The sequence below is a fragment of the Martes martes genome, assembly GCF_963455335.1.
Source record: "Martes martes genome assembly, chromosome: 16".
In the NCBI taxonomy this organism is placed as follows: Eukaryota; Metazoa; Chordata; class Mammalia; order Carnivora; family Mustelidae; genus Martes; species Martes martes.
Window position 1 is genome coordinate 11,682,114 of NC_137904.1, and position 16,336 is coordinate 11,698,449.

The following is a 16,336-nucleotide window of genomic DNA, read 5'->3' on the forward strand; positions in this document are numbered from 1 at the left end:
CTAGGACGTACCTGGTGGTCTTTGCTAAAGGAGTTCGCAGCTCAGATTAAGACAAGACCACGAATATTAAAAGATGCGAAAGCCCAGTGACTACATTCAGTCCATGAAGATGGGAAGTGAGTTAACGATAATAGTTTGTGCAAGAACTTTCCTGTTCCTTCTTACTATAGATACCTCATCATGTGTGTTTTCTTTTCCCCTGGGGTCCCACCTCTAAGACCAGCCCCCATTCAGTTGACTGCCCCCCAAGTTCAACACTAGTCCAGAGGAGAAGAGAACAGAGTAAATGTAATCTGTTATAAGAAGCATGGGGTGGTTTTATAGGAACAAATCAGGAGCTACTCTTTGCTACTTGGAACTGAAACTACATAGAAGTGTTCCCATTTCTTTTCTTGGCAGGTGGAGCCGGACAGAATATTTCTGTCCATAAAGCCCCCAGAAGTCCCCTGAGTGGGATTCCAGTAAGGACTGCTCCCGCCGCTGCTGTCTCCCCAATGCAGGTATTTTGAGGGTCTTGGATATGTGGGTGGTGGTCCAGGCCACGTGGATCCATGATGCTGTCTCATGCTCAGGAAACAAGAAGTGAAAACCACTTGGTGTATTTTTTGAGGCATATTGAACATCATTTTTAATAAACCATGAATAGTAATAATGAAACTTCCATTGGAAAATTGCTATTTTGATGGGTGCCTGGGTGGCTCAGTCAGTTAAGTGTCTGCTTTGGCTCACGTCATGATCTCTGGGTCCTGGGATCGAGCCCTGCATTGCTCTCTCTGCTCAGTAGGGAATCTGCTTCTCCCTCTGCCTCTGCTCTCCCCTCCCTCCTCCCCCTGTGGCTTGTGCATGCTAGCACTCTCTCGCTCTCTCTCTCTCCCTCCTTCTCTCTCAAATAAATACATAAAATCTTTTTTTTTTAAAGTTACAGTTTGAGGCTTAATAAAGGTCTGAGAGAGACACCGTAAACCTCATAGGATTTGCTAATGACATTTTGTTCCCCATAAGATACATCTGAAGTTTTCAGTTCAATGAAGATTGTAATTTTTACCAGAAGTGGATATTGAACTAGATATTTTTCTCAAGGAAGTGTTTTATTTTGTGTTTAAAGCACCCCTGAGAGAGAAAATGCTTACGATTTATTCTTAGAGTTCACTGGTTGCCATCTGGGTCACCTTTGACATATTCTGAAGGTTCTAGACCAGAGCTTCTTGGCCTCTTGGCATTTTCTTTTCTTTTTTTTTATTTTAAGATTTTATTTTTAAGTAATCTCTGCACCCAACCTGGGAGCTCACAACCCTGAGATCAAGAGTCGCGCGCTCCACTGATGGAGCCAACCGGGCGCCCCTCTTGGCATTTTCGAAGACCAAGACTTTCCATGTTATAATAACATTCAGCAGCTCCTGCTGAGCCAAGGGCAACGTCATTCATAAGTACCCTTTTTTGGTGTCCTTAGTAGCCAGTGTATGTTGTTTGGGATCTTTTTTTTTTTTTTAAGATTTTATTTATTTATTTGACAGAGAGAGAGATCACAAGTAGGCAGAGAGACAAGCAGAGACAGGGGGAAGCAGACTCCCTGCTGAGCACAAAGCCCGATGCAGGGCTTGATCCCAGGACCCTAAGATCATGACCTGAGTCAAAGGCAGAGGCTTAACCCACTGAGCCACCCAGGCACGTCCCCCCTGACTTTTTAAAAAGATTTTATTCAATTTTGACAGAGAGACACGGTGAGAGAGAGATCACAAGCACGGGGGAGCCAGAGAGAGAGAAGCAGGCTTCCCACCAAGCAGGGAGGCCCATGCGGGGTTCAGTCCCAGGACTTTGGGACCATGACCTGAGCCGAAGGTAGATGCTTAATGACTGAGCCACCCAGGCGCCCCTGTTGTTTGGGATCTTTTCAATTTTTCTTTTTCTCCTTTTTTTTTTTTTTTTGCCCTGGAAGATACCTTGTACTACTTCATATGTAAAACCAAGTGAAACAATTACTTATATTATAATAATCACCAGGTTTATTTAATGAAACTGAAACAGATCATGCTTCATTTTGACTTACTTTCATTGAGCTACACACACGAGGTTGCTGATAAAACATTTAACAGCTGGCTCCTTGCCAGGGGGTAAAAGCCTGGGTTTGTATTCCGATCGTCACCAGCATCCAGCTAGCTCCCTGACGTCAGTGAAGGTGGAGTTGAGAAGAGACATTTATCACGTGGTATTTCTAGAAAACAGGTGGAGTAACTGTAAGTAACCCCAGTCATCGTGGGAAGACTAATAAATAGGAAGCAGTGAATTTTGAGTATTTATTACTTTTGCTTATAATATAGTTTAATCTTAATAGGGGCCGTGTTGAAAACTAGCTTGCAAAATTCCTGAAGATTTAATAATTGGCCCTTGTGAGCAGGTACACACTACCAGCTCTGATTCATGTATAAAGTAAAGCACACGCCTTTTAAATATATACAGCTTGAATGTTTCGGTATACACACACCCGTGTGGCTAACACCAAGATAAAGCATCTTCATCGAATCAGAAGGCCCTCTCCTGCCCCCACCCAGTGGGTAATCTATTAATGTAGCCATCATTCTGACCTCTGGTAGCCTTAGATTGCTGTCACGCTGATCTAGTCAGTTGAAAAGAGAATGCGTTAGGGACACCTGGGTGGCTCAGTCGGTTAAGCCTCTGCCTTTGGCTCAGGTCATGATCCCAGAGTCCTGGGATCGAGCCCCACATCAGGCTCCCTGCTCAGTGGGGAGCCTGCTTCTCCCTCTCCTCTCTGCTCATGGTCTCTTCTTGCTATCTCTCTCTTCCTCAAATAAATAAATCTCCAAAAAAAAAAAAAAGAGAGAAAGAATGAGTTAAGAACTCTCCCTTGCTCCCTAGCCCCAGAAATAACCACTGTTTATGGCTTGTTGTGTATCCTGCTAGGTGTTTTTTTTTTTTTTTTTTTTTTTTTTTTTTCATAAAATGTGTGTGTGGGTAGGGAGGAAGAGAAAGTTTTATAAATTGGATTACACTGCACATTGTTCAGACGCTGACTCATTTCACTTTGTCATTGGAATGTAGTCCCTGAGGGCAGGGTTTTTTTTTTTTTTTAAAGATTTTATTTATTTGACAGACAGAGATCACAAGTAGGCAGGGAGGCAGGCAGAGAGAGAGGAAGGGAAGCAGGCTTCCTGCTGAGCAGAGAGCCCGATGCGGGGCTCGATCCCAGAACCCTGGGATCATGACCTGAGCCGAAGGCAGAGGCTCTAACCCACTGCGCCACCCAGGCGCCCCCCCCCTTTTTTTTTAAAGAGAGAGTGGGCGCATGTGTGCACATGTGAGCAGGGGGAGAGGTGGGAGAGGGAAAGAGAGAGGGAATCTTAAGCAAACTTTACACCCAGCACAGAGAGGGGTTTTCTTGCTGTTATAACTCTTGTCTGGAACAGTGGCAGGCACACAGTCATATCACAGTAGAAGCTCAATAAATATTTGTTGAATGAATGAAGGAATATACCAGAGACATCTTCAACTGTCAGTGTTTGGAGAAATAACGCATTCTTCTTAAAGGCTGTCTGACATGCGGTGATCTGTTTAATCACTCCTCTGTTGATGCAACTTCCTGCAAAAACAGTACAGGGAAATTCCTTCCATGGGTTTTCGCCCACTTAAGGAGTTCTTCCCGCAGGAGAGCGTATCAATCACCCTTAGCTTCCAGATACTGGAAATCACTAGAGTCCATCCCGTCCCGCAGAAAGGAATTGAATACAGGGAGAGCTCTGGTCTCCACTTCGCTTCCAAGAAAGGTTCCCAGAATGTCTCAAAGTTGGCCCATGAAAGGAACTTCTATTTCTGGCAAGTCTTTCTCTAAGGGCTTGCCTAGAACTACTGCTTCTGTCAAAACGCAGCAGCTGCTTTAGGCTCCCGCTGCCACAGATGTGGTCCCGCCCGACCTGACAATTCTGTCCTCCCAGATTTGTTCCAGGATTTCCTTCTTTTTAAGACTGATTAATATTCCATTGTGCATACAGACCGCATTTTTTTTTTATCCCATTCATCTGTCCATGGTCGGGTAGTTTGTTCCGAGCTCTTGGCTATTGTGAGTAATGCTGCCAGGAACATGGGCGTGCAAAACATCTCTTCTGGATTCTGTTTTCAGTTGTTTGGGGTATAGACCCAGAAGTGGGACTACTGGGTCGTACAGGAGCTCTATTTTTAATTTTTTGAGGAACCTCCCTACTATTTTCTATAGCGGATGCACCGTTTTCCATTCCCGCCAATGGTGCACAAAAATTCCAGTTTTTCCACATTTTTGCTAACACTTGTCATTCTCTCTCTCTCTCTCTCTCTTTTCAAAATAATGACCCTCCGAACCAATGTGAGATGGTATCTCACTGTGGCTTTGATTTGCACTTCCCCGATGATGAGTGATACTGAGCACGTTTCCATATATCTGTTGGCCGTTAAAAATCAATGGTTTTATGCACCCCCTAGAATATACATAGAATTTTCCAGGAAGGTACTCCAAAGCTGATTAATAATGATTACGTCCCCCCACCCCCGGGGTGCCTGGGTGGCTCAGTTGGTAAGCATCTGCCTTCGGCTCAGGTCATGATCTCAGGGTCCTGGGATCAGAGCCCCAAGGCGGGGATGGGGGGAAAAAATCCTTGCTCAGTGGGGAGTCTGCTTCTCCCTCTCCCCACCCCCCTGCCATCAAATGAATAAATAAATTCTTTTTTTAAAAAAAGATACTGAAAAAAGTTGTTTTAAAAGCTAACCCTGGTGATTCCTATGAGCTTGAGAACTGTTGCATGGACGCGTGCACACACACACCGTGTTTACGTATCAGGTGTCACAAGCTCACCATGCTGGTGTGCCCTTTGGTTTTTTAGAGGCATTCAACGTACAGCAGTGTTCGGCCGGCCAGCAAAGGTGTGACTCAGCGTTTGGATCTTCCAGACCTTCCCCTCTCAGGTAATACCTTAAACAGCAAATGCTTTTGGGATGCCTGTGTGGCTCAGTAGGTTAAGGGTCTGCCTTCGACTCAAGTCCTGATCCCAGAGTCCTGGGATCGAGCCCCGCTTCCTTGTAGGGCTCCTTGCTCAGCAGGGAGCCTGCTTCTCCCTCTCCCTCTGCTCCTCCCTCCTGCTTGTGCTCTCTCTGTCTCTTTCTCTCTCTCTCTGACAAATAAATGAATAAACTCTTTAAAAAAAAAAAAAAGAAAACGGGCGCCTGGGTGGCTCAGTGGGTTAAGCCTCTACCTTCAGCTCGGGTCATGATCCCAGGGTCCTGGGATCGAGCCCCGCATCAGGTTCTCTGCTCAGCGGGGAGCCTACTTCCCTCCCTCTCTCTGCCTGCCTCTCTGCGTACTTGTGATCTCTCTCCGTCAAATAAATAAATTAAATCTTTAAAAAATAAAAAAAATAATAAAATTAAAAATTAAAAAAAAAACAGCAAATACTTTTGACCTCTTATTTTGTGAGGTTTACTTTTCTTCTTTGCCTGAAACCGAGCTTAGAAAAATAGTTGATGGCTTTTATTCCAAACAATTTAAGACTCTGTTTGTGTTCTGGATGTTAGATCCTACTTCCTGCCACTGTATTTCTCAGTGTGCATGTGTTCGGGAGAGATGTCTAGCTTTGGGGAGTTTTTTGTTTGTTTTTTTACAGAATCTCAAGAGAATATCTTAACCATCTTTAGAAGTAACTATTTTTAGAAAAAAAAATCTTATCTGATTCTGAAGGTCCCTTGCTTCCACAATTCCTAAAATATGCCTCTTTCATGCTGTCTTTGCCTTTGAATGTAGCCCTCTTCCTGTTGTTACTCCGGTATTTTTTAAAATCCGGACCCTGCCGGTGACACGGTGGTTGGAATCCACAATCCCTGTCGCTTTGTCACTCCTGCGCCTCGATTGCTGGTGGCCGGTGTGAAGCCGCAGTTACGGAGCGGGGCACACAGGGGTGGGCTGGCCTCTTGGCCCCATCATTCCACCTCCCGGGGCTGTGGTCTCCTCATTTCTGGGCTGGAAATAGTGCTGTCTCCCTCAGAGGTTCGCTCCAGGGGCTGAGTGAACGCAGCTGGCTGTGGGCTGAGTGGAAGGGGTGACTTTGACCTTAGCTTCTGTTCCCTTTCTGCTCAGTTCACCTGTGAGCACTGAGACATTAGCAGAAGGGTAAGCGTGTCCCGGGTATATGCCTCGGAAATGTATGTGTAGGACTCTGTGTCCTTACTGTAAAGCCACAGAAAAGATGAAAAGAACACTAAACAAATTATTTACTGGTGCCTCTAGCAAGGCAAGAAAGCCAGAAAGCCAGACTGCGTAGATAGAATGCTCTGGGACCAGGGTGGGATTTTTTTCTGACTCTTTCTACCATGCTGCCTTCTGGTAACAAGGCAGGGGATTGCTCTGATCAGCAACGTCATAGAGAAGTGATAAAAGCTTATCATATAAGGACTTGGAGTCAGAATAATAACTCTGAGGAAGAAGGAAGTGCTAGGGGCACCTGGGTGGCTCAGTGGGTTAAGCCTCTGCCTTCAGCTCAGGTCATGATCTCAGGGTCCTGGGATCGAGCCCTGCATCGGGCTCTCTGCTCCGTGGGGAGCCTGCTTCCCCCTCTCTCTCTGCCTGCCTCTCTGCCTGCTTGTCATCTCTCTCTCTGTCAAATAAATAAAGAAGGAAATGATGTCTAAGGACAGGAGAATAAGAGAAAAAACAAAAAAAACAAAAAACCAACAAAACAGAAAGGGTGAGTGAAGCCAGTGGAACAGGCTCTTTTTTTCTGTGCAGACCAGTCCCCCTTCCTAGAAGGGGAAGGGAGGTCAAAACAGAGTATCGGAAACCCGCCTGATTTGCGTTGTCTACACTTGCTGTGTCGTGGAAAATCGGGGATAACTTGGTTACGGGCACAGTGATGTATTCCTAGGCAAGCTTATTTTTGTTTTGTTTTGTTTTGTTTTGTTTTGTTTTGTTTTGTTTTGTTTTTGTAATTGTGGCTAAAATACCCGTAACACAAAACGTACCATCTTAACCATGTTTTTAAGTACCACATGAGCGAGCTTTTGGTCACAATATTTGTGTCTTCTCTGTCCTTCCCACATTGCCTTTTGTGCGAAGAAGCCGTCGTTTGAATTGACAAGCTAAATCTGGCGCTCAAACCCCAGTAGTTCCTGCCCCAAAGTAAACCGTTCCTTGTCAGTGCCCCCTCTTTGCCCCACCAGACACCTGTCTACGCGGATGATTCTATTTACTGTACTAAAAAAGGGTTACGCGGTAAAAACTGCTTGCTTGGGTTAGCCTTGCCAGCATTGAGGTCATCAGAAGCTGCCGAAAGGAGATGAATGCACTGTTTTTGTTGTTCCCCTTAGTGATGTAAGCACTGTTTTCCCTCTCCTCTTCCAAGCTCATTAGCCTCACTCCCCACTTTGCTACCCATAATTGGCGGCTCTTAGCCGTACAAGCATTGTTTTCTTCCATGACTATTTATGGTGTCATAGGAGGTGACCGTGGGCTCAGCCTGGTCACAGAGGCCTGTCGTGTGGCGTTGAGCAAGCCACCCTGGTTCTCTGGGCTCCCGTTGCCTTTGTCAGTACAAACCAGACTCTCTCGACATTTTCTCCGGATCTGACTCTTGTGGTCCTTCAGGAAATACCATCCGGAGGATTCCGCCTGTTTCATTGACCTGTTTTGACTCCTAATAGAACAGCAGAGAGGAGTCTTTAAAGAATTTATGTTTGCTTATTTTTAGCAAGCCAGACCCTATGACTGGAATGGCTTTTTTTTTTTCCCTATAGAATCGTTACCATTCTTGGTACCCAGCTTTTTGCCTGCTGCCACCTGTGACTTGAAAAATCCCACTGGGTGTCTTCCAGCCAGCTCTCTCTCTCTCTCAGATCCCCATCGGTTAAAACAAAGTGCTTTACTTGGAACAGGGCTGGCTCTGAGGGGGTAGGACCTGTGCAGAGGGTGTAGAAGGGGTAGGGTTTACGGCTCCAAGGGTGCCATCTTGAAATTCTTCATCAGTTTTGAATGAGGGGCTAATTTGGCATTAGTCTCTATGAATTATGTAGTCAGTCCTGCCTGGAGAATCCTTTCTAGAAAAGGCCATGTCCCGATGTGCGTTTTTTTACTTAACTCTATAAACCTGCATTTGTTATATATTTATACTTAGGAATCCAATGAGAATTCTGTTGTACTTGAGAAGAAAGTGTGGTGACCAAATTTCTCTTCTTCAGGAATAGGTGACTATGTTGTTCTTCACACAGATCTTCTAAAGGGAAGGGGTGAGGACCTGAAACCGGACCCTTATCTCCGGAAGAGCCCCTCGCTGGAATCCCTGAGCAGACCCCCTTCTCTGGGCTTCGGGAACACGAGGCTGCTGAGCGCGTCCACTGGGGGCTTGAAACCGCAGAGCAAACTCAGGTATCACGTTTACACAGTGAGACAGCGCTGGGCTGGTGGCCTTGTAGTCTTCCTTTTGTTTCACCGCCTGTGGTCAGTTTACTTGTATGTGTACTTTTCCTGAATGAAAACAACCAGACACAGAACGGGCCTTCAGCGCGGGAGCGCGGGCCCTGGATGGGAGGACTGTGCAAAGCGAGATAGGGCCGTGAAACCAGAAGGGGACGCAGAATCTTGGAGGGTTGTTAGGTTGAGAAGTCTGGTAAAGGGGAGGCAGCATTTCTGCCAGGGGGCCTGCGGGGGTTCCCGTGAGGAGCCCTGCACAACATTCAGGGAACTGGGGGTGGTTTCGTTTGGTTAGACTGTCCTGGGAGCTTCATGAGGACCGGCCCTGGCAGACACATCATCATCTCCTAGTATGGGCTGGGGAGGCGGACAGGTGCTCAGATTATCACTGCTGGAAGGGGAGGTTGGGGTCACCTTGTGAATGGTCTCCATTGCCAAGGTTAGAGGTTTCTACTCTTTTTGGTAAAGCAGGGAGGAACCACTAACTTTATGGGATTCGGATTTGGGTTTTGAGTAGTGGCACAGGAAACAGTACATATAGGAAGGACTGGAGGGGCGCTTTGAAGTCAGCATCACAAGCTCACTGGCAGTGATAGGAGGGGGAGAGCAGGGGAGAGAGAGGACAGAGACGGCTAGGGTGACCACCAGAGGCCTGGCGTGGCTCCCGCCTCTGCCATTTCTCCCTATTCAGTGCTCCTGCTCCCCCAGGCCCCAGCAAGCCTCCTCCAGCCACTTCCCCAACCTCGCCTCTCCCGCGGCTTCTCCACGTGGAGTCCGTCTTCGAAAACAGGAAGTACATCCCGTGCAGACCTTCTCAGAAACCTCCCCTGACTTGTCATGCACCCTTCCACCCACACTCCTCGTTCTGCTCCCTGCATTCCCCGCGGCTCGGCCCCCCCAGCTCCCCTGCCACTTTCATTCTCAACCTTTGCAGCTAACACGAGCTTCTGCCACCACTCACAAGGCCCCGGCCTAAATCGGCTCCTGCCTGTCCTCTCACACTCCTGAGTGCTTCCCCTGCAAAGTCAAACCCTCCACGGGCTGGTAGCCAGCCACCCAGGTGGCACTGACACCCCCTTTCTCTGCTTCCGTGTCTTACGCTCATGCGGGGTATTTAATGCACTGTTGTGTCGTGTGAGCCTTTGTCCCCATTTATTTAGGCTGTGCTGTAGTACACAGTAAATCTTCATCTCACACGTTGGTTTCTTTCCCGGGCCCCGGGGCTGTGCTACACACATAGCACTGGGCCAGCCAGTGCTTGGGAACAGGTAGACAGACAGATATACAGAACTAGCCGCTTGGGGAGTAACGGCTGCTTGACGGACATGCTAACTACCATTATGAGTATTGTAAAGGATTTTATGAAAGTCTGAATAAGTTCAGCTCTTGGCAGATCTTTGGGTGTAGCGTATATTTGGACCCAAATAGATGAAGTCATGCCTTTCAGAGATTCAGCTTAAAGCCTCAGATACTACATATTAGCCTTGTTTATGCACAGGAGATTTAAGTGATCAAAACTGCTTTTAAGGCCCAGAATTAGTGCTAGCCTGAAACTGCTCTTTTCTTTATGCCAGAAACGCATACAAAAAGGCTATGTGTATGTTAATATGCAATTCATGTTATTATCCTTCATCACGAAAGATTAAATTAGTGATTAATGTGTTATTTTATTTTCGTATTCACGTCATTGAGACAAACAAATGACAGGATAGAAATCACTTGTTTTGGAAGTTCTCATCCTATTATTATTAATTTGGAGGGAGTGTCGTATCTAGTTAACTTTATTTTTTAAAGAAACCTGTTCTGTTAGTGTTTTGGTCATCCATGGATACAGAAGCTCTTTTCGAAACCTGCATTTCAGTCTTCCCTAGTTTGTGAGAGCTAGAAATTCAGTTCTCAGCGATGAAATAACAAACAGGCACAGTTACCATAACTTCATAGTTAACAGCGACTCTGACCACAGAAACTGGGGGACTTAAGTTTACAAATATACCAGGTGCAAGGGAAACAGCCATCAAATTACACAAGAAAATTTTTAGTGCAACTATGACGTTTTCTTAAAAATTTCTCTACCTTAATTCAGGTGGCTGAGGTCCTCAATCATCCCATTGCTCCTTAAAAATATTTCTAAAGTATTTTTATTAAGGGGCACCTGGGTGGCTCAGTCAGTTAAGCTGCTGCCTTGGGCTCGGGTCATGATCCCAGAGTCCTTGGATGGACCGCCACATCAGGATCCCTGCTCAGAGGGGAGTCGGCTTCTCCCTCTGCCCCTCTGTCCCCACTTGTGCTCAATCTCTCGCTCTCAAATAAATAAAGAAAATATTTTTTAAAGTATTTTTATTAAGGGGGCACCTGGGTGGCTCAGTGGGTTAAAGCCTCTGCCTTCGGCTCAGGTCATGAACCCAGTGTCCTGGGATCAAGCCCCACATCGGGCTCTCTGCTCAGCGGGGAGCCTGCTTTCCCTTCCTCTCTGCCTGCCTCTCTGCCTACTTGTGATCTCGGTCTGTCAAATAAATAAATAAAATCTTTTTTTTTTTAAGTATTTTTATTAAGTATCAGAATGTTACAGTAACAATAAAATGCGTGTAAGGTATAAAGAACAACAGTGCTGCTGAATATCAACCTTCCAGTTTGAGGAAAATAAAGTTATTATTACCATTGAAATCTCCTGTCAGTCCCCCTTCTCTGCCCCACTCCAGGACCACCACCATCTCTGACTATGGTATATGTCGTCCTTTGCTTTTCTTTCCCGGTTCTGACAGCGGATGCTTGTATCCCCAAACAATATCAACAATACGTTACTACGTTAAAATTTTTGTATACATGGACACATGTTATGGTTTTTTCTTTTTTTATTTCAAAATTGTTCCTGCTGTTCGTTCAAGTTACTGCATCCATCTGTAATTCATCAGTTTTTATTGCTGTACAGTATTCCATTGTAGGAATACACCGCCGTTCTCCCACTTTCCTGAGGATGTACATTTGATTGTTTTCAGTTTTTTAGTATAAAAAGTGCTGCTATGAGCATTCTTGCATATGTGCTCTGATGATACGCACATCTAGGGGTAAATCCTGTTTCATGGGCTTTGAATTGGACAGGTCCACTCGTATGTGGATTTTTTTCTGATAAATACAATACAGTATTATATATTTATACAATATATATAACCTACAAAATACGTGTTCATCGACTATATGGTATCGATAAGGCTTCCTGTCCCCAGTGGGCTATTAGTAGTTAAGTTCAGGGGAGATCAAAAGTCGTACGTGGATTTTCAGCTGTGTGTGGGACCAGCGCCCCTATTCCCCATGCTGTTCGGGGGGGTGTACACGCTCATAAATTGCCTATTAACAGCGAATGTTCCAGAGATACATCAGCTGTTTCATTCCTGCTCTCCTTCATGCTGTTCCATTGCTGGGGGAATCTAATTCTCAGTTCATGATAGTCATCGTGGAAGACGCTGTGTGGTCTTAAATCCCTTGGTAGTATGTGGATAATCTTAGGTAGTGTAAAGATTAACAGATGTCTACAGCAAACTGAGAATTAGAATGCTATCGTGTATTAATTAGTAAAATCATTTCCTTTGGCTAAACAGGTGCTCAGAATTGAGTTAACGTAGCACACACTGAGGAGGGCCCCCTTTGGAGTGTGCAAAGACCCTGTTTTGAGTCATTTTTACTGATGATCCCCTGATTCCCTTCCCAGCACCTCTCCATAGGCAGACAGTCTGGTGTTTTTCAATGCCCTTTCGGTCTTCCTTTTATATGTTATGTAGATAAGGTGAAGTCTTGAAGCTTGTGGAGTGTTTTTTTCTATAGCATCTTCAGTTAAAATGGCACTGTACTTAAGTCAATTAAGGGCTAGGTGGACGGAGCCAACAGATGGATTTAAAAAAACAAAAACAGGGGCACCTGGGTGGCTCAGTGGGTTAAAGCCTCTGCCTTCGGCTCAGGTCATGATCCCAGGGTCCTGGGATCGAGCCCCATATCGGGCTCTCTGCTCAGCAGGAAGCCTGCTTCCTCCTCTCTCTCTGCCTGCCTCTCTGCCTGCTTGTGCTCTCTGTCTGTCAAACAAATAAATAAAATCTTAAAAAAAAAAAACAAAAACAAAAGCAAAACCAGGCTCTTTCCAGACTTCCGATAGCCAAGAAGTACAAATTAATTTTTCTTTCGTATCGTGAGACATAATAAAATGCTCTATTAATGCGACCGATTTGGTTGTTTCTCTTGAGTCTCCCTGGGTTGACCTAGACTTTGGCTTTTCTAATCTCGTTATTTGTCTCATATGTACTTGAGGCTTCTAAACATTAGCATCTTCTCTTTACTCTGTGCTCTTCTTTCTAACCAGCGTGGAAAGAAGAGACCCGCTGGCTGCCTTGGCCCGGGAATATGGCGGCTCCAAGCGTAACGCTCTCCTGAAATGGTGCCAGAAGAAGACAGAAGGCTACGCGGTGAGTGACAGCGTCCGCCAGCCTCCAGCCAGCTCTGGGCAGCAGCAGTCCTGGGCCCGTATTTGTCCTGTGCATGCATATGCTTGGCATCTAATTGTTGCCCTTCTGTTCTCCTAGGGAGGGCCGCGGTGGTAGTAGGGTTTGCTGTGGTGCCAAGTGGGACTGAGAGCCAGTCCACCCAACAAGCCGTGGACCTCAGTGCAGGTCCGCGTCTCCTGCAGAAGGGCCACCTTTTTCTTTGCTCAGAGGAGATGTAGACTCCGCAAGCAATGGGCCCAACAGGCTGCCTCAGTCCAGGCCTTGGCTGAAGCACCTTCCCAAAGAGGGTGCCTCTCCCTGATTGACACAAAGGCCCCATTTTTTCTGTTAACTTTAGAGCTGTTTGCGTTTAGTTTAAAGTTTCAGTTTACCAAGACAGTGTTTGTCTTCTGGGAAGGTTACACGAGAAAGTAATGCTTGATAGAAGTGTAAGCTTTGTTATTATGAAATATCATATACAAAGATTAAAAATTCACCAAATAGAAGGTACAGTTTCATGGGCTGTTATGACACGAAAACCAAGGCCGTCACTACTCCCTTCCAGAAACAGAGCATTGTCAATTCCCCCAAACCTTTCGTGTGACTTTCAGATCGTATCCCTTTCCCACTCCCAAAGACAAGTGCTGTCCTCAGGTCTTTTCCTCGTGGTTTTCCGCAAAAAGCAGGCATCCCTAAATGCCGTATTAGTTTTGCCTGCACTGGAACTTTACATAAACGCAATCAAAACCTGTCATACCTGCATCCAGCTTTTCCCCTACAATACGAAGTTATCAAGGCTTCTCCGGTTTGTTCATTTTCTTCACCCCTTGGAACCTGTTGTGGGATCACACCCATTATTTATCCGCTCCTTCCACTCTTGCGGGACAGATGAGTTATTTCCAGTTCAGGGCTGTCGTTACGTGGTGCTGGTGCGTTCTCGTGCATTTCTCTCAGAACACAGGTGCACTCATTCTTTCTGGATCTATACCTAGAAGCGAAATTACTGGGCCATCGGGTGTGCCCGTATTCAAGATTGTGCCAAACAGATTTCTGAAACAGTTGTGCGGTTTGCTTCCCCCACCAGCAAGAGAGGCGAGATGGTTTCTCTGCATTTTCACCGACAGCACCAGTCTTGTTACTCCCAGTCTTTGGATAAGTGTGTAGTGGCATCTCCTTGTGCTTGGGGCTTGCGCCCCTGCTGGCCGATGAGGCTGAGGACTTTTCCACATGCTAAGTGGGCGACATCTGGGTAATCTCTTTGGGGATGTGCTCTGTAGGTCTCTTGCCCGTCTTAAAATCAGATTGTCGGGGCGCCTGGGTGGCTCAGTGGGTTAAGCCTCTGCCTTGGGCTCAGGTCATGATCTCAGGGTCCTGGGACCAAGCCCCGCATCAGGCTCTCTGCTCAGCGGGGAGCCTGCTTCCTCCTCTCTCTCTCTGCCTACTTGTGATCTCTCTCTCCCTCTGTCAGACAAATAAATAAAACCTTTTTAAAAAAAAGTAAAATAAAATCAGATTGTCTATCTTTCCCTGGTTGCTGTCAGGAGCTCTTGATATATTCCGGATGTCCGTCCTTTGTCAAATAGAGGTATTACAAATGTCTGCTCCCATGGTGGCTTGAATTTTCACTTTTTTGTTGAACGAAGTCTTTCATTTTAATGGAGTCTCATTTATCCATCTTTTCCCAGTGGCTAGTGCTTTCTGCGTCCTGTTTCAGAAATCTTTGTCTGTTCCAAGGACACAAAAATATTCTCCAGTGTTTTCCTCTGTAAGTTGGATTGCGTTCCCTTTCCCATTAAATAGCAACCCTCTTTAAAATTGCCATCTCCAGGGCACCTGACTGGCTCAGTCAGTAGAGCATGTGACTCTTGATCACGGGGTCATGAGTTCGAGCCCCACTTTGGGTGCAGAGATGACTTAAATAAATAAATAAATTTTAAATAATCAAAACAAAATAGTCATCTCCTCCCTTCTCCCCACGCAGGCCCTGCTTTCCCACACCTTTACCCCCCTTTGCTAAAAATTCTGAAGATTCCCGTACCCCAACACTCCTTCCCCAACCTTAAGCTTTGAGGGAGGCGGGGACAGAGAAAGAAAGACCCGAGCAAGAAAACAAGGTCTCTGCCAGGAGCCCAGCCTCAGATACTTAAGCGGCAGCAGGGCTGGGATTGTCTTTATAATAGCAGGAGTCAAGAGTCTTAAAATCAGATTCTACCCAAGAATAGAAGTGTTTTGTGTCTTTGACATGACCTTTTTCCCCCCTGGTTTCTGCTAAAATAGAAAGAGAAAAAAATTAGTTGGGTTAATGGCCAGTAAGAAAGACCCCCAGAGTACAAGCTTTGTTTCCAATGCATTCGTTCCTCCTTTAGCTGCTCTCTGAGCCCCCCCGCTTCAGCCCACTTGGAGGGTCGAAACCACCCTGTAAAGGCAAGCCACCCCAATGACAGCCTCCCCCTGCACGTCAGCCACGTTGCCGAGGAAATGGAGAAGCTTAGGGAGTGGGGGAGAGAAAGCTGATTCTGGGAGGCTTTAGGGTAAGGGAAGTAGGGGTGGCCTCAGAAAGGCCAGGAACAAGGTCTTGGCCCCGGCGGAGCCGCATGCGGTCATGGGCACTTGACTGAGCTATCATTTCCCCACCTTACAGAAGCGGATTGAGGGAAGTGCTAGATGAACACAAAGAGACAATTAAAATTTCCAGAAGGAATCGGTCCTTTGACATGGAGTGTTACTGTAATTAGAATGCAGGGGAGGATTATACAATCGGCTGTTTGCCATCATAAGAGCGAGAATTATATTTCCTGCTGTAGTGATGTTTTGTTTTATGAACGTCTTGTACAAGTTCTCAAAGCATGTTACGCTTGATGAAACCCAAAACTCCTTCTGCCTGAAGAGGTTTTTTTTTTCATTCGTCATTAAATCTCTGTAAATTTAGAGGGAAACATAAGTCATATGTGTCTGATTTATTTACTCCTCGCAAAATATCCTCTGTCTAGACCTGTTTGTCTGAGATGCCTCTTAAGCCTTCTAAAGCTTGTTCTCTCCGACTCAGGAAGCCAAAAGTAAATTGTAGAAAACTCAGACAACTCTGCTAAATTTAAAAAAAAAAAAAAAAAAAGCAGTAGCCATGTGCATTTTCACTTGAAAGAACTTTCTTTTCAGCCCACCAGAGTATAGCATGGTGGGTTCTGTCAAAACTCTCCATGTATTAATTCAGTGGCTTTTTAGGGAAGGCTCTGTTTGGTGTCACCTTATATTTTTGGTTCTGGGACATCAGCAGAGAAGAAAACAGGCAGAATTTCTGCTCTCATGGTGCTTCCATCATCACGCGGACCAACGATTCTGATTAAAAAGTAAGATACGTACTTATTTGAGTGTACTGTGGAGAAAGGTCTGGGTAGGAGGCTTAGGAGTGCCAGGTGTGTGGATGCCACCG

At 45.8% G+C, this 16,336-nt stretch overlaps 1 protein-coding gene across 1 annotated transcript in view; it reads left to right on the plus strand.

Annotated features, from left to right (window-relative positions):
- Positions 1-16,336, plus strand: part of SPECC1 (sperm antigen with calponin homology and coiled-coil domains 1) — a gene marked incomplete at its 5' end in the record, with an annotated part of 201,217 nt that overhangs the window by 126,216 nt on the left and 58,665 nt on the right. Inside the window, 4 exons of the mRNA XM_080826605.1 lie at positions 400-500; positions 4,866-4,947; positions 8,236-8,392; positions 12,786-12,888. Coding sequence (XP_080682731.1) covers positions 400-500; positions 4,866-4,947; positions 8,236-8,392; positions 12,786-12,888 — 443 coding nt within the window. The remainder of the gene's footprint in view (positions 1-399; positions 501-4,865; positions 4,948-8,235; positions 8,393-12,785; positions 12,889-16,336) is intronic.